Here is an 18,182-nt window from a genome sequence, read left to right on the forward strand (position 1 = left end):
TCAGCCCCTCCCCCCACTCCACCCCCAGCTCTGGCCCAAGGCAGGAGAACTGGGGCTGGGGCGTGGGATGCAGTCTGTGGTAGGGGAGCTTTGGGATGAGAGCAGTCTGCATGCTCGAAGCCCCCTTCTGTGAGAGGAGCTTCAGTACTGGCCACCAGGCAGGGCCCGGCTGGGGCGGGGAGCAAACTACAGCAGGAGCGGGAACCTCTGTGACTGTGCTTGGGTCTCTGTCCGACCCACCTCCCCTCCTGTCTCGCCTGAGACCCTCCCCCTTTCCCTGGCTTTACCTGGCGGGCGTATATTTCTTTCCTCATTGGTTCTCCCCAAAGCCTGTAGTTAGCTGTGAGGACTGAGACTAGCACAACGTGCCCCAACCTAATGGGCTCTTCAGGTCTGTCCCCTCTGTGGGGAAAGAACCCTGCTCGCACAGCAGCCCAGCCAGGTGTGCTGCCCTGTAGTTGTTAGTATCCATCTGGATCCTCAGGATCCTAGAGCAGGTTGAACCTATTATCACCCTCATTTCACAGCTGTGATCATTGAGGCCAGAGAGGTTGAGAAACTTGTCCAGTGTCACATAGCTAGTAGGCAGCCGAGTCAGGATCTGAACCCAGACAGCCAACCTTCACCCTGTCCAAAGACACCACCTGCATCTGGAGCACGGGCCATGCTAACTGAAGGAGTCTACAAGAAGGAAGCTGTAAGAAGACAATGTGGACCTTGGAAGGGAGAAGGGTTGCTGATCAGACACACGGGTCTGCAGGTGCGAAGCCTGTAACCGAGGGTTTTGCTAGAGGCAGATGACGTCTGCGGCCTCGTCCCTGCCCCACCCTGCCTCGCTCTGGGCTCTGTGACTCACTTGTTAGCAGGACTCTTGTTACTTTCCTGATTGGTAGCTCCAAGGCCCTCTGCGGAAATGCCCTGCGGGAAGTCAGCCCTCAAGTAGCAAACACTTAGGGAGAAACAGCCAATTTTGTCAGTCACCTCCCTGAACCTTCATCTCCTTGCTGAAAACCAGGTCCTACCTAATACAACCCAAAGTGGGACATGTTTTAAGCAACCTCCCCCTCCCACCCCCTCTGGAGGCATTCCCCTCTGCCTCCCAACCTGGTTTCCAGATTCTCAGGTAGCTGGCACGGCCTGATCCCTGATCGATAGGTTATTATAGGTGCTCAGTCTGTAATGCAGAACCGCCCCCCCAACCTGCCCCTTTGGCCACCAGGAAGATCTCTCTTGGACTGCTTTTTCCACTTTGACCAGCACCTAGCACTGAAATATTTGTTGAATGGATGAGTGAATTGATAAGGATTAAAGAATATATCAACCAAGCTTAGAAAATAAATCTCAATCTCATCTAAAAAGTTACCTTCACAGAAACTTCCACACTGGTGTTGGACCCTAATATCTGGATATCATGGCCTAACCCAAGCCTACACATAAAATTAACTGTCACAGTACCCATCTCATCCAGGTGTGGGGATTTTCTATAATGCACCTGACAGAACAGTCTAGGCACCAGGGAACTGAGAAGCAAGGCGGCATGTATGTATGTATGTGCTTAAGTTCTTTACCAATGGCATGATTTTAAAGTTGCTTGAGGGAGTAGGGAAACACTTTTGAAATTTTCATTTAATCAATAAGGGAGTTTGAGATACCTAATGTTAGTTCTCCCTATGGTCTTTAAGATGACATGATTCAGTATGATATTATGTATGTTACAAAAATTATACATAAAAGCATTTTCTTTTTCTGAGACTATATATATATATATATATATATATATATATATACACGAATGACCTCATCTTTTACATAGCAAATATTATATAATGCCCTTTACTTTCCTAAAATAAATCATATAGAATATAACCTACTTCCACACATAATTTATAACACACCAATATAATGCCCTAGATGTACTATTTAAAAAGTAACCTATTAAAATATATTTTAATACATAGACATTGAAACACTAGATTAGAACAGGAAATGTAACGGAGCAGGCAGATCTTACATCTATATGCTGTCTGCAGGAATGCTACAATTACAAAGGAAGACGGATGCAGATGTACAAATGACTCAAATTCATAAATACAGTAGCGGTTGGTAAGGTTGTTTTCCAAATTTATGTTAATTCTTGTAAAAATTCTGAATCTTACAAAGTAAAGTCTTCCCTCGATTTACACAACAGTGGCATTCCTGGAAAATTCAGCATATATTAAAATCATGTGAGAAACACATTGTGCTTTTATGTAAAGCAGAATTAAATTCTTAGCCTAGATAATTATAAACAGGTTTTTCACCCACAGGACTGTCCGGCAGAACATTTATAAAAGTCATGCAGGAGGTGGGACAATCTCTCATTCCGTGGAGTGTCCCGTACATTACATGACCTTTCTCTTACCATCCTCGGCCCCCATGCACTATGTGCCAGTAACTGTCACCCACCATTATGCTAACCAAAAATGTCCCTACATTTCCCAAACACCCCTGTTGAAAATCACTGACATATATTATCAACTTGTTTCAGCATGAACTAATGGAAATGAGACCTCTAGGTTTTTAAGTTCTGAGATTAAACGTAACAAACCACATGCAGTACCAGGAAAATGTTCAAGATAAATTCAAAAGGTTTATTGCACCAAATGCCACAGAAAAATGGATCAAAATAATACATGAACAAGTTTTAAGAAAAAATTTCTATACATTGACACTGATATCTATTTACCTGATCAAAAATATAAAGACCTATCAATTTGTCTTACCGGAGCTTCAATAATAACAAATCCCAGAATTTTCTCCTTTTTTAAACACCACTTAAATGTAAGCATATTGCAACCTTGCTCCCAAGATATATAGTCACCAAACTTCTGACATTTAAAAATTAACACTCAGATGGGGGCTGCTTGATTTAGGCAAATATTATATTAAAATATCCCCTCCCCCACAGCACAATAAAAAAACAAATGGTTCACATTTATCAAGAGAAGCTAAAGACTTTTTCAATTTAATGGTGAAAGTATGCATGAACAAAATACTTTCAAAAGTACATATTAGTGGGAAAATCCAGACATTTAAAAGAATTTTAGGGCCGCTTTATATTCTTTATTTTTATGTACAACCAACTCTAGTGAAGAACCTAAAAAGCTACAGACTAAATTTTTATAAAATCTCAGGACCTAATTATAAGAGCCTAAACGACAGTTTAGTGTCACTTAGCAAGCAGGGACTTTCCTCCCTCCAAAAAAGTTACTTTTGAAAAATATGGTTAAGTTTAAAAAGTTGCGATGTGTAAACGGCAGTTCCATGGGATGTGAAAAGATTATAGTTACTTTTATTAAAAAACAGCACACTTCAGAAAAATGGATTGAAGCCTGTACAAAAAGCTATTTAACACTGATAAAAATAAAATACTTTGGAATTATGCACAAGTATGGAAGCTACATTTTAAATTTTCATTGTCATGTTTAAACGTACACAATTATCTTTACATTCATATCACTCGTCGATCTATTAAAAATAAAACTGCAACATGCTAGAAAGAGGTCCATCACAGTAACATTTACACACTTCTGTTCTGTCATGCCTCACTAGCTTGCTTAAAAAAGCAAGATGCTACAAAAGTTACACTCAACAGGTAAGACTTAAAAGTTGAAGAAACCCTAAAGGTGGAATCCTGTCAACTGAGGTAGTTTTCTTTTCTTTTTTTTTTTTTTTGTTTTTTAATTTTAATTTTTTCTTGAAGTGGGCATTGGGAGAGGGTGGGATCCCTTTCTTGCCTCTTGGGCTAAGACAGAATGAAGCCACTGGGTGGTGTGAGTGGGTGTATCTCAACACAATTCCATGAGAGTTTTTTCTTTTCCACTTTTGGGAAGAGGCTGAATTTAAGACAAAGAAAACTTGAATGTTATTTAGAGGAGGATTATAAAAGAGCAGCAACATTCTTGGTCTGTTTTTGTAGGCAATAGATGTGAGGATTAGGTTCTGACTGGAATCCTGAGTGTCACTGAGACAACCCCCACATGTGACCCACCTGTAGTTTCCAACAGACATTTTCCAAGAGAGAGTTTTAGAACAGTAGATTAAGAGGCAAATTAAATTTTCTCAGGCTTTGAGACAACTGGGCTAAATTTTTATGTATGGAGTTTAGAATCAGCCATTTAAAGCCCAATTTCCCCCTATGTGGGTCTAATTTTCAACATGCCACTACGTACACATTTGGAATGAAACTGGTTCTGTATCTAGTTATTTTCTACGAAACCGTGGAAGGTGGTGGATGAGGGAAAGTGCTCAAAACGTGTAAACAAGGAAAAGGGAAATAGAGATGAGGGGAATACTCTAAACTGGTGCAGATGGAAATGATACAATGTCAGCTATTATAATTTATTCACACATAACGAGAAACAAATGATGAGTGAGCTGAGCCACAGGTGAGGTTCATTCTCTGGGTAACATAACAACAAGCAGTGACATCATGGATAGAGACTTTAGAACACCAAACTCAGATGTTAGACGAAAGGGATGAGAAAAACATAAAAAGGCTGGAAAACTTCAATCTTACGAAAGAAAGATATAAAATAAAAATTAAAGATCTTATTAAGAGCCTTAATGCACCCACCTACATTTCACATCATAAAAAAGAGAGAGAGAAGAAAAGGTAGCAGTTCTGACCTATTCCTAAAGAATTATTACACCCATTTTTCTCCATTGGTACTTGCATAATGAACTTGCATTTGTAAAAGAAGAAACACATTTATGTCACTTGGTGTTCAGAATCGGGACTGTATCAAATAAAAAATCTGAAGTCATTCTAAGCCCTAGAAGGAAAGTTACTTCATAATCTTGGGTACAAATGGATGCATGAAAAAGGCTGGAATTAATTTATAAAATAGTGTTAAGGAAATGAGAGCCTGGTTATAATCAACTGTATTCAAGATCTGCAAGGTGCTGACAATCTTCTGATTGGCTAGATTAGCACCGGTCTTTTAACAATCAATATTTTTAAACTCTCTTCCTTTACCTTGGATGTTGGGACACACTCTGACATGGTCAGAGTTCATGACCAGTACACTAAGTAAAGTTCCTTTTACATTAACAAAAAATTAAAGGTGTTTTTTTTTTTTAAAGTGAACTATGCTAATAAACAATCCTTCATTGTGGCAGATTTTATAATGGGTAGTTTCTGGAGAGGTGTTTTGAAAAGGGCTTAGGCATTAGAAGGCACAGAGATGATAATGTAAAAATTTAGATCATTTATGGATTGTTTATAAATGTACAAACTAATTACTTTCATTAGTCATCCTGAACTGTTGCAGGTTTCATTTCCCACCAGGCCAGCTGTGCCTTTTAAAGTAGAAATAGTCATTTGTATTAACTATTTAGGAAGAAAGTGGCTTCGGCTGGAAGAATTTAGCAACAGAAACACTCTTGAGCTCATAGAAATAACTTTGGTAAATGGCCTCTCTTAAAAAGGCCGCTGAAAGCTCTAAAGTATGAGGATAAAATATATGGTATCAGACTGTGCACTCTGCAGCTATGAACTACATCTTGATGAGATTAAGATGCTACATTGATTCCTGGGTTTATTGCACCAACAATCCATCTCTAACCTACCTGTGGCTGCATCTGCAACAAGGTAAACTCCAAGATGTGAAAACAGTGGGTCCCTAAAGCACTCTCTTCCCAACGGTCGATCCTCTTTCCTGTTTGGCGTCAGGCGGTAACTCCTATGGCCACCAGACGGGAAGACGGCACAATGCGGCTTGCTTTCTTTCACCTTTTGTCAAAAGCAAACCCTGCCCTGGAATCCAGACACCTTGTTCTGACTGTCTTAGGATAGCAAGTTACACTTTCTCCCGTTTGGAGAGCTCACGCCTAAACTCTGAAACATTCTCCTACTGGAATGGTACGTACACTGGTTACCCCTGCTCCAAAGTCGCTTGTCGTTATTCTGCCCAAACACACAGGCGCTCTGGACCGACAGCTTAGTGTTTAGTGTAGTGTTTATGTCTTCTCCTACCAAAAAAGTCACTCTCTCTGTTGATTCATGGGTAACAAAAGGCCAAAAGTATTCGTGAAAAACACAAATGCCATTATGTCAAGTAAACCTAAGTCGTCCAACGAGGCATCCACTTGAAGCAACGAAACGAAACGAAACGAAACGAAACAAAACAAAAGCAGTGGAATGACGGTTTCTGTTTGCTCTTCTCATGCTTTTGACGTCACAGAGAGCTTTCTCCTTTCGCCTTCGGTTGAGAATCTGATTTTTTTTTTTCTTCCAAGGAAGAACTGTCCTGAGCTTTAGCTTATAAGAGTATCTGAGCGACGTAAGGAGAATGAGTACTGGCAATAGCAGTCAACAGAGGCAGGTCGTTTGATTCAATCCTGAATATTGAAAAAAAGAAAAGAATATTAAAGTAGCATGATTTTACAGTAAAGTATTATTGCTAGGTACCAAGTTTGCCAGATCATTGCTTAAAACTAACGATAAAGTAAGAGATGGAAAGACAATAAGCTTGTTCTTTTATTGTGATCTCCCAGTGGATGCCGCCCAAGGAGGCAGAGGAAGATGCTGGTGTGCTATGCCTAAGAGTGGACACAAGGCTGTTCTTCCCAAGGCAGAGGTCACTCAATCTTAAGCCCATAACTTTTCTATAGTCCCCGACAATTAATGTTTTCTCCAGTGGCTCATCATTCTTCTAGCCAACACTGCTGAGCGCATACTGAGATTCTGCACCTGGGCTCAAATCAGTCTTAGGATAATGATGAAGGTGGGAGCTTTTTCAAAACACTTGAGGATTTGTTCAACAGGTTACACGATTTAGATCCTCACTAGGCATCTGAGCCACAGCATTCTGACAGCAAAGTGACACTAACAGATACTGAATCAAGAGACATCACAGCATCAAATGGACGTGGCTTCGGCTGCCCCTCTTACAGCAGAAGCAGCTACAGCGTGGTCACTGGCTAAATGCTGCCAAATGTCCTGAAAAAAATTAGGACTGCTTCAGTCCGTGGAATATGTCCTATTTTTTCCCCTTGAATTCCAAAAATGAAAAATTAAAAATAAAATTTAAAAAGGTAGCTACCATTACTTCATGAAATGTTCTATGCTTTCTCCAGTAACGCTCCCTACAGATCTCCTTTCAGGCTACATAAGAAGTTCCTCAGTACCTTTTGTGCTGCTGGCTCTGACTAGGAGGGGAAGGGGCTAGAGAGGCTGCATGTGACCCCCACTAATCATGCACTAGGAGGACCTAGCGATGAGAGGGGTAAATAAATCCTTCTGGTCTTTCTAATAGTGTCCATGGACACCTGCCAGCCAGGGAAAGATCCTAAAAATACAAGTCACACATCTGGCAGTGGGGAGCCTAGTGAGCAGGACCAAAGTGTGAAGCCGGTAAAGAGAGCTAAACAAAAACTAGGAACAATAACAACAACAACAAAGAGATATGTTGCAAGTTAACTGCAAAAGCAAACGCCTAAAAAGGGAAAAATATTTTTTGAATAAAGTATGGAAAAAAAAATGTATGACAGGAAATGCCAGAGTCACAGTACTGTAAGTCACATCCTGGGTGTGAAAGATGAAAAAGTCTGACAAGAATGCAAAGACCCGAGCCTTGAAATAATACTTTGATTAGCAGGCTTGATGGAGAATTTCAAGGCTGACATCATATATGCAATTTTTTCTTGCTCAAACTTAGGGGAATCCTCATCATAGTTAAGGGGGTCAATTCCCCATAAACACAGTGTCTTTTTGTTAGTTCTTTGTGGAAAAATTAAGCAGAGACTAACAAAGGTCATAATTTCTTCTCTGAGAGAAGTTCTGGCAAAGACCCTGTGGAGGACAATGTACATTATCAGTAACATCAATATGCCTCCTCTTCCAAAGGGCCTGTAATGGAGGAGGGGCAAGTGCTGTCACCCTGCAAACATGCAGGTGGCCCCTGAAGGTCCAGGATCATGGCCTTTCTTCCCTCCTCCAGGGAGCAAAAGGCAGGTCTGACAGGCTGCGCCTTCGACATCTTCCTGAAATGACTAGAAATGGGCAGGTCCAGTAGGGTTAAATTTTTCACTTTCAAGCATAAAATAATCCAGGGAGAAGACTAACATAAAGTACCACTAGCTTAAAGTTCTGCGCTCGTTTCCAGGTCCGGAACTCCAGTGTCGGAGCTACGAAGATGGGAAGCAGCAGGGGCACACGTCTGATGACGTTTCAGTGGGGTAACAGGGCCCGCAGGTGCCAGGCGACACAGGCTACGTGGTTGGTGGGAGCAGCGTTAGGGTCAGCCCCATCACAGGGAGAAACGGCGGCACGTCACACAACTCACCCCAGGACGACACCTAATTCTTTCACGTGGACTCGTGTGTGACCACGCAGATATTCAGACAGCATCTTACTTTTCAGGTACATCTCCTGTAGTCTGTCTTCAAGATGCATGATGCACTGGGGAGCCAACAACATTCAGGATGAGGGGCAGCATTCAAACCTCTGCCAATATTCTAAGAGCTGGAATTCTCTTCATTCCTTTCTAAGTACACACCTATAACCTCATTCCTTTCAAATACACATAAATATTACAGACCGCATCAAACCCTACCACTGGTAGGTATAAGGAAAGGTTTATATAAAACAACAGTTTACTTTTTCTAATGACTATTAAGATTTTCATACATATCTGCTAGTCTTTTTTAAAAAGCATTTTTAACATAGATGAAATCGTTCTGTTAAGTGCATTTATTTCCTACTTTTAAAAAACTTTATAATAATCCTTTCCCTATGTTATTAACAAATCTTTATCAAAGTAATTTTTATGGCAAAATAATTTCTGAGAATGTAAATTATCATTATTTGCTTATCCACATGGCAATCTGAGTTTTTGTTGCTATAATTTTTTAAAGAACATCTTTGTTGTCATTTTCCTATATCTCAGATTATTTTGGCGAAATACATCCCCAAAAGTAGAGTGAATGGAACAAGGTTACTTTAAATTTTTTGTTTTTGTTTTTGCTCTCAAGACTGCATTTTAACTAGGTCTTTAATAACAATAAAGAAAAGGCAATTATTCTCAGGACATCTCTACCCTTGGAATTGTGTCCAACTTCATTTTTTAGAGAATAGCAACCATCTGTGTCTTTCACCAGAGGCAAATGCTTTTGCGTTTGGCAGGCAGAGCCATCCAAGCATCTTCAGTAAGACACCTGACGGCTTTGGCAAGGGTAATTCCATCATACATAATTTTCTTCTAGACCATTACGCCTGTTATTTTCAAGGTAAAAAGATTAACAGATGCATTTGAAAATGTTGATCTTGACCATCTGGGCTGATCAGTGACATGGAAAAAGTATTCGAGATGCAATCTTAGTTTTTCATTGGCTTAAAAATCTTTTAAATGTATTGTGCTGAGTAGAGGAAAAACAACTGGTAAGTGTCTAATAAGAGTAATAATTAAAGCAAGGAGGGTTTCACCAATCCTCATGGAAATGCTCCTCCAAATAAGCAGAGTTAAGCGGTAAAAGGAGCTCCCGTTAAGTTTCAGTTTCTTATAAACACAAAGTTTTTAATAAGAGTGTTATAAAATATTAAAAAGAACATTCACATTATGTTGAATCCTTTGTTTTAAATGGTTAATTTATGGTGTTTTCATAGTCCCCATGAAAGCTGTATGTTGTAATGTGGAAATAAAGAGAACATTGGTCTATATGGAATGTATACTAAACTCAAAATCAAATCATTTAGAATTTTTTTATAAAAGGTCTGATTATCATATAGAACCACTTTGGGCTCTGCCCTCCCCTTTTTCTGGGATTTTATTCCTGAGATGGATTTGTTTAATTTTTAACTTCTGAAATTTTAAATAGCTACTTTCATTTTTTTATACTGAAGGCTCTAATAGCCACTTACTCATGTGTTTCAGTCAAGTGATTTTTAGGGAGAATTTTAAACTGCAAATGAAATTTTCTTTCAGCTTGGTTTTGTCAGGTTAAGTAAGTCATTCCATTCATACTACTGAGTGGCTAAACATGCTTCTGTCAAAAACAAAAACAAACCAAAAAACATACTTTAGCCCAAATGAAGTAAAAAGAATTAATTATAGTGATTTATTGCTTGGATAACTAAGATGTCAAATGTAATAAGAGCTATATATTACAGAAAAAAATATGAAACATGGTAAATACTTAAAATAGTAAAAAAAAAAAAAAAGTATAAAATCAAATATATCTTTCTTTCCTTATAGAAAAGCAAAGTTCGGCCACTAAATCAGCATGATGCAGCTTGCTATTAGAAAGAAAAACTGCCCACAAATATAGAACAAAAGTAAGGCCATCATAACCCGTAAGTGCTTCTCACATCACCCCCTGGGACAGAGGTCCTGCGAGAGTATGCTTCAGTATAAAGCCCAAATAAAGATTTTGGTGAAAAGGTGTTGTCAGTCATTAATATTATTCATGAAACTGATTATTATCAGTAGTCACACTAATAGTACCTGTTTCCTGAGAACTTATCACATGTAACACTATTCCAAGTGCTTTACCTGAATCCTCTAATTTCACTTTCATAACCATATGAGATAAGCTCTCTTACTTCCTCAGCTTTACAGATGGAGAAATGCAGACCTTGAGAAGTCACACATCTAGGAAGTAGCAGAGCTTGGATATGACCCTAGACTACTGGATCCCAAAGGCCATGCACTGGCCACTGCTGTACCCTGACTGGTAAAGCATCTCACATGGGCATGGTGCTTTGGAAGTTTAAAAAGCAGTATCTCAGACCGAATTTTCAGAGCATTCTCACAACATGCTTGTTGAATGGATTCTACCTTTGTTTTACAAGTGAGACGGCTGAGGTTCAGAGATGCTCAGGACTGTCCACTGTCACACAACTCAACAATGGCAAAGCCTAGGCTTCACCTGGCTGCACTGCGGGGTCTCCCTGTTATGCCACACTGCCACAACAACCACACAGTACTTCAAATCACCTTCTTGAAGGCCATGAAAGTCTTGACTCTCTGAGGACTGTGGTGCAACGGTAGGTCACAAGATCTCAGAGAAATTGCTACTCCATTCATGGTTAGTGTAGGTAATTCACATTCAGCTTCTCACTTTGTGATTAAATAGCTCTGTACCTCGTGCGGAGGTAACGGATGCTCTGGTCTGGGAGTATGCTGCAGAGGGCAGCCGAGTGTAGGGGTAACAGGGGAGAAGGTGGGCGCTCTTTCACCTCAGTGCAAATCCCCAAGGTCAGCTCACTTTCATTCTTCCCAGCTATGTGCCTGTAAGCCTCTCTTCCACTTTTAAGACCTTTCTCCCTCCCTCCTTCCCTCTCAAACTACATTTTCTCTCAGTCTCTCTGCACATACACACATGTATTTTTTATATATTCATTCCAGTGACTGGGGGAGAGCTGTTGATCATTTTCTAGGAGTTTATGAGCTCTATTTATTGCCTTTAATATAACGTTATGAAATCGATTTTAAAATCCCACCTGAAAAGGAACACAACTGATACCATCTTCTATGGGTATGGTACTTCAAAATTTTAAATGTTTACACAAATGATATTCTGTTTTATCCTCAACAATTTTATGAGAATGGTCCCTGAACAAAAGGAACTACAATCCCTTCAGTGACTGGTTTGCTTGATGTTGATCCAAAAAAAGGAAAACTAATGAGTTCCCTAAAGGAAGAATTTAAATTTCCTTTTATGTTTGATCCCTTCCCCCATACCTTATTTCCTTTACGTATACCTTATCCAAAAAGATTTCAGTGTCACTCCGTGTTGTTTTAACTATTGTTACTGAAATCTATCCTGTTTGCTGGTTTTATGTTGCACGTTCCATTTTTACTTAGGTTAACGTACAATTATACTAAAAACAATACATTTCAGTCGTGAATTTATAATAAAAATATTGTTAAAAGTATTTTCTTAACTATATTTCTTTGGTAATACGAGAACAAGTACTTACAAAATCAGCAGGGAGGTGAAGCTTGTAAAGCTGTAAAATGGAGTGAAGTAAACTGGACACCTGACTAGAGACCAAGACCTCCTGGCCCAGTTTCATGCTGTCCGTCACTTTCCTCTGACTTGTGGCTACCTGGACACTCCACTTATCCGTGTCTGCGATAATACAGACAGCTTCAGCTATCGGCTCATCAAGCACTGGATGCTGGAAGAGAAACACAGTGGGTCAACTTTCCACAACACTGCCAAGGGGCACTCAAAACGTTCAGAATGCTTCCAGGTAGCATTAGCCTAAAAGTTCAGAAGTTGCTAGCGGGAGCTACAGAAATTTAGGGTATTAGAGTGACTAAAATAGTAGGAGTGTCCTCAACTTAACATTTAAACTTAATGTGATAAAAACTGCATTCAATCAATATTTCTTTCTTACACCCAGGAGTTACACCGTAAATGTTGTTAATGTTCACAGGAAAGCAAAAGGATATGTGCCCTCCCTATATTCCAAGATATTAAAATTCCTTTCCTTTTGAAAGATTAAACTCTCCTTTTAAAATGGAGACAATTAGGGGGTGCCTGGGTGGCTCAGTCGGTTAAGCATCCGACTTCGGCTCAGGTCACGATCTCGCGGTCCGTGAGTTCGAGCCCTGCGTCGGGCTCTGGGCTGATGGCTCAGAGCCTGGAGCCTGCTTCCGATTCTGTGTCTCCCTCTCTCTCTGCCCCTCCCCCGTTCATGCTCTGTCTCTCTCCGTCTCAAAAATAAATAAACGTTAAAAAAAAAAAAATTAAAATGGAGACAATTAGAATAAGGTATAGGATTCTATTGCCATTTCTCCAAAAGAAGGTTAGGCAGGGTAACTAAATAAATATTCCCTTAAAGTTACAGCTTTAATGATTAAGCAGTATTTATTTAGTGACCACATGCTACATACATAAATCAACTCTCACAACCAACTATCTAGATGAGGCCAAAAGGCCAAAGGATGGCTACAGATGAATAACTTAAAATGCAAAATTCTCGGTAACTATGTAGTGATGGATAAAGCAGGCTGGCAACTAGTAAACTGTGCCACAGGGCAAACAGGGTCAAGCAGTCAAGGAAAGAAATAAAAAATCTAAGGTCTTGAAACTGGTCAAAGTGTAACTGCTTCATCACCAGCCCCTGGAATCACCAGCCCCTGGAATCAGGGCAATGTGGCTCATTGGGGGAGGTCATGGATGGAAGATTCTCCAAGCATGAGTTACTTTAGAAGGGCTGCAGATCCAGGTATGATAACAAAAAGGGACAGAGAAGTTGGCTCAATTATTCTAAAAGGAGATACTTAATGGGTATGAGAAATATATTTTAAAAAAATCATACATGAAAAATGAGCATTAGCCTATTTATTTATTTATTTATTTATTTATTTATTTATTTATTTATTTAAGAGAAAGAGAGAGCATGTGAGCAGGGGAGAAGGGCAGAGGGAGAGAGAGAGGAAAAGAGAGAATCCCAAGCAGGCTCCATGCTCAGTAAGGAGCCTGACATGGGGCTCAATCCCATGACCCTGGGATCATGACCTGAGCCAAAATCAAGTGTCAGACACTCAAAAGACTGAGCCACCCAGGCAGCCCAGCATGAGTCATTTTTAAATCACTGGATCAAACAGGCAGAATTGGAGGTGGAAATCAGAGGAAAGACTAAAGACAAAGTGTCCAAGGGTTGGGACAAACTGACAGGAATTGGTGGGCCCATTCCTTGAAGGAGGGGGCTAAATCTTTTCTGCCTGTATTCTTAGCCCCTAGCACAGGACCTGGCATTTGAGAAATGTTACTAAATTAAAATGAGACAGGTTAGGGGCATTTGGGTGGCTCGGTTGGCTGAGTGTCTGACTTCAGCTCAGGTCATGATCTCACAGTTGGTGGATTCCAGCCCTGTATCGGGCCCTGTGCTGACAGCTCAGGGCCTGGAGCCTGCTTCGGATTCTGTGTCTCCCTCTCTCTCTACCCCTCCCCCGCTCACACTCTGTCTCTCTCTCTCAAAATAAATAAACATTAAAAAAAATATAAAATGAGACACGTTATACAAGCAGATGAGGGAGTTGATGAGCATCCCGTACCCCCTAGCACAGCACGGTATTGCTGACTTTTATGTTTACAGGTTCCAGAACAGAGAAGAACCAGCCTAACAGTTATAGAAGAGCACCTTAAAAGAAATACTGAAGCATTACACATTCTCAGACTACTAAATGTCTAACACAGAGCTCCCTGAATATATCCACCAGACAACCCAATGTTTCCATCTAACTATATCATTTAGTAGCTACTCGCTTATTTACTGAATAAACACTTTTTAAAGTAAATGGAAATAGAGGAAAATGTAAATAGTCAAGAAAAAAAAAAGAAATGCTGAAATGATAAAAATATCACGAGCAACTACTTTAGCTACAATATAAAGAGCTCCAGGGCTACTGGCTCTCAATCACTGACCTTGTCTACACTTCTGTGGGGTCAGAGAGTTGAAGCTTAAGTTTCGATAATTCTGGAGGTTTCTGATACACATCTTTCCAAAGAAAACACAACCTCACTAAAGACAAGGCAGTTTAAACATATTACGATTTGGCTTATTAGTCAATCTCTAAGCTTTTAGAATTTAAAGAACTCTAAGATCCAGAAGACCATGTTTGGATTCATCCCAGAAATACACACCCACACACACCCTATGCACTGGTATTCAATTTAAAATTCCTCTTACAACAGGCTCTACTTTAAAGGCATATGTAGAAGTACAATAAAAAACAAAAAATTACATGTATCCTTCTTTTCAACACTAATTTCTTAGCCATATCTTAATCATAGAAGTAATTAATAATGAAATCTGTCAGGGAGATTTTTTTTTAATGTTTATTTATTTCTTGAGAAAGAATGAGAGGCAGAGCATGAGCTGGGGAGGGGCAGAGAGAGAAGGAGACACAGAATCTGAAGTAGGCTCCAGGCTCTGAGCTTTCAGCACAGAGCCCTACGCTTGAACTCATGGATCACGAGATCATGACCTGAGCTGAAGCCAGATGCTTAACTGACTGGGCCACCCAGGCACCCCCAAACACTTTTTAAAAATGTTTTATTTATTTTTTGAGAGAAGGGAGGGGGAGAGAGAGTGAGAGCGCAAGCGGGGGAGGGGCAGAGAGAGAGAGTGGGGGACAGAGGATCTGAAGCAGGCTCTGAACTGTCAGGCTGACAGCAGTGAGCCTGATGTGGGGCTCAAACTCACGAACCATGAGATCATGACCTGAGCCAAAGTCGGACGCTCAACTGACTGATCCATCCAGGCACCTCTGAAAGATTCACTTATTAAAAGCCTGACCCACCCATATACTATTCTTAGGGTTTGGAGTTTGGGCATGGAGACTAGAAAAAAGAGAAATGGGCAGGAGAGGTAAGGCATGGCTGCAGCCTGATGGAGACTTTGGCTTCGTATGGATCTTAAGAGAAGGAACACATAATATGAATAGCTATCAGCAAGTATGATTACTTAGTAAGATTCCTCTTCTTAGTATTAAAAAACCCTTTAAGGGGTGGGGGGCGCTTTGTCAATTTGACTAAATATCATCAGAACACCCATCACACATTTACCCTTTTAAAAGTTCTCCTCCCAACCACTGTGTCTGAGATTAAACGAGACCTCTGATGTTTGAGTTTTGAATGAAAATCTGAAGCAAATATTAATATTAAAAACAGTCATTTCCCCTTAAAATGTTTGTTTGGTTGAAAACTTCATAAACCTTAGAGACACTGTTATGTATCAATTTTCCTTTTCTCTCTTGAACTGAAGAGAAGCAAATTCAAAGTAAGTTTCTAAACCACAGGGTTCGTTAAATTCTCTTATCAGGATAAGCCTGCAATGTTTCTATATTCTCCATAATCTGAGATGTCCAAAACCGCTGCCTTAGGCCTGCCCCCCCACCCCCAGCCCATGAGTGCCCACACTCCAGATGGCACTGCAGAGCGGCCGGCCCTCTGATCCCTAATGCCCTCCCGCCACCTCTTCCAGGCAGCTGCCCACCGTTCCTGTGCCTCCCTCGGAAACGTGACCAGACAATTCAGAAACTACAGACAGGGACTGGAGGATGTGAGAGCACTGCAGATCAGTAGAGCTGCAGGCAACTGTGAGGCTGGATGGTCAATCTCCGTCGCAGGAATGAGGCAGTGGCAATAAGCCATTGCCTTTTGTGCCTTGCTCTGCTCTGTGAGTTAGAAACAGTCTTTAGGGGCGCCTGGGTGGCTCAGTCGGTTAAGCGGCTGACTTTGGCTCACGTCATGATCTCGTGGTCCGTGAGTTCGAGCCCCGCGTTGGGCTCTGTGCTGACAGCTCAGAGCCTGAAGCTTGCTTCAGATTCTGTGTCTCCCTCTCTCTGACCCTCCCCCGTTCATGCTCTGTCTCTCTCTGTCTCAAAAATAAATAAACGTTAAAAAAAAATTTTTTTTTAAAAAAGAAAGTCTTTATTTAGTTCCACGTTGTCAATATCCCATTTATCCAATCTACTCTCCTGTGAAGATTTCTCAAGATACAGTGACAAATGAAATGCTTTATATTATATAGATCTTTAAAGGTTTCTCAAATATTCTTTGGCTATTACATTTTATTGAATCAACAGGTTAAGCCTGGTTAATTCACAGCCACTAAGGATGTGTGGGTCTGTTTCCCAGGAGTGTAGATGGCTGCGACATACCAACTTCAGCATTCTGGAGTCGATCTCTGAGTACCCAAATATGCTGCCTTGACCTACACATGCGTGACTTCCGCCTAACTTAAACTTGCAGAAACAAGAAATGTCTATAAGGTTTGAGTCATCAGAAGAGCCATGGTTCTGATATTTCAGTGAAGGGCAATGATAAGACAACTGCAAAGGCTCTGAAGGAAGACAGGGCTGGGCTTGACCACTGCCTCTGTCACACACTAGCTGCAGGACCCTAGCAGCTCATTAACCGGGGCTTCAGTTTCTACATCTGTTGTAAAAGATGACCTACTTCACAGTTTCTGTGAAGTTTAAGTGAGGTTAAATTCATGGAGGTTTTCTGTGAGAAAAACGTATATGACACTTGTAGCACAGATACTAATTCTCCATGTTCGATTTGCTCTCTTACCCCACCCCCTGTCTCTATTAGTCATGGCCGCTGAACCCTCAAACTTCCTAAAACACCACGTTATCATTTCTCTCACCAACTCAGAAATGTACTCTAGTCCCTATCACCCAAATACCTAAGTTCAAACTTTTCTTTTTCCATACTTAAAGCTCTTCACAATCTGGGCCAGATCTACCCACAAATATTTACTTCCAGGACTTTCTAAGGATCCCCTGCTCCAGGCTGAGAGGACTCCTGCCTCTTACCTCAAGCTGTGCCCAGAATGTTTCCCCTGCTACCTTCTAAATGTTTCAACCTTTCAAGGACCCAACTTGGGTCCCATCCCCATGCCCCACCTCACCCCACAGCAAGACGTCTTTCCCATATTCACTGCTCTTCCTTTGACTTCTGAGAACTTTTGCAATCTACATTTTGACATTTAATCACTGTCTTAACTGGTTCTCAGTTTCACATCTGTTTGCCTACTCAGTGATTATGTAAGTAACTCAAAGAAAGAAATCACATTTTATTTTTCTTCTGTAGCCTCTGAAATGAGCATAACAAAATGCTAGGCACGTGCTAAGTATCTAATACATGCTGGTTCTGTTGAACAATTCTCTATTCAGATTTCTTTTTTTTAATGTTTATTTATTTATTTTTGAGAGCGAGGAAGAGAGAGAGTGTGTACATGAGCAGTGGGAGGGCAGAGAGAGAGGGAAAGAGAGAATCCCAAGTAGTCTCTGTGCTCTCAGCACAGAGTCCAACGTGGGGCTCAAGCTCACAAACTGTGAGATCATGACCTGAGCCTAAATCAAGAGTCGGACGCTTAACTGACTGAGCCACCCAGGCACCCCCCTCTATTCAGATTTCTTTATTTTTGGTTTCAGTCCAGTTCCTATTAAGTCATCTGAAAAATTAATATATTTCTTTTCCATGTACCACATTTAAATGACATTTTACACGATCACCTGTTTTTAACATAAGAGCAGGAAAATACCATCCTCACTTACACGCTTCCTATAATTACTTATTAATTCATCACGCCATTTTTCCTGTGGGGTGGCCAGGAATGTAGCACTGCTCTACAGATAGAAACATTGGGGACAAAAAATATAAGAGTTTATTAA

At 40.6% G+C, this 18,182-nt stretch overlaps 2 protein-coding genes across 10 annotated transcripts in view; one reads left to right on the plus strand and one right to left on the minus strand.

Moving 5' to 3' along the window:
• CB1H4orf45 (chromosome B1 C4orf45 homolog) overlaps positions 1-10,679 on the plus strand; it is a 99,173-nt gene extending 88,494 nt beyond the window's left edge. Inside the window, exons 5-7 of one of the 4 annotated variants that reach the window (XR_006201656.1) lie at positions 8,148-8,220; positions 8,405-8,602; positions 10,236-10,679. Coding sequence is in view for 3 of the 4 variants with exons in the window: in XM_042935172.1 (XP_042791106.1) it covers positions 8,148-8,220; positions 10,236-10,267 (105 nt within the window). In the remaining variant the exon portion in view is untranslated. Of the gene's footprint in view, positions 1-2,030; positions 2,143-8,147; positions 8,221-8,404; positions 8,603-10,235 lie in introns of those variants that run through there. The other 3 variants (XM_042935172.1, XM_042935173.1, XM_042935174.1) reach the window with 3 other exon arrangements.
• The window catches only part of FNIP2 (folliculin interacting protein 2), a 131,572-nt gene continuing 115,999 nt past the window's right edge, over positions 2,610-18,182 (minus strand). For all 6 annotated transcript variants that reach the window (XM_042935170.1, XM_042935168.1, XM_042935169.1 and 3 more), the window contains 3 exons: positions 11,963-12,163; positions 8,328-8,443; positions 2,610-6,381 (listed from right to left, as the gene is read on the minus strand). In XM_042935170.1, the coding sequence (XP_042791104.1) occupies positions 6,303-6,381; positions 8,328-8,443; positions 11,963-12,163 (396 nt within the window). In that variant the 3' untranslated portion in view covers positions 2,610-6,302. The remainder of the gene's footprint in view (positions 6,382-8,327; positions 8,444-11,962; positions 12,164-18,182) is intronic.

This window comes from Panthera leo, chromosome B1 (genome assembly GCF_018350215.1).
Source record: "Panthera leo isolate Ple1 chromosome B1, P.leo_Ple1_pat1.1, whole genome shotgun sequence".
Lineage (NCBI taxonomy): Eukaryota > Metazoa > Chordata > Mammalia > Carnivora > Felidae > Panthera > Panthera leo.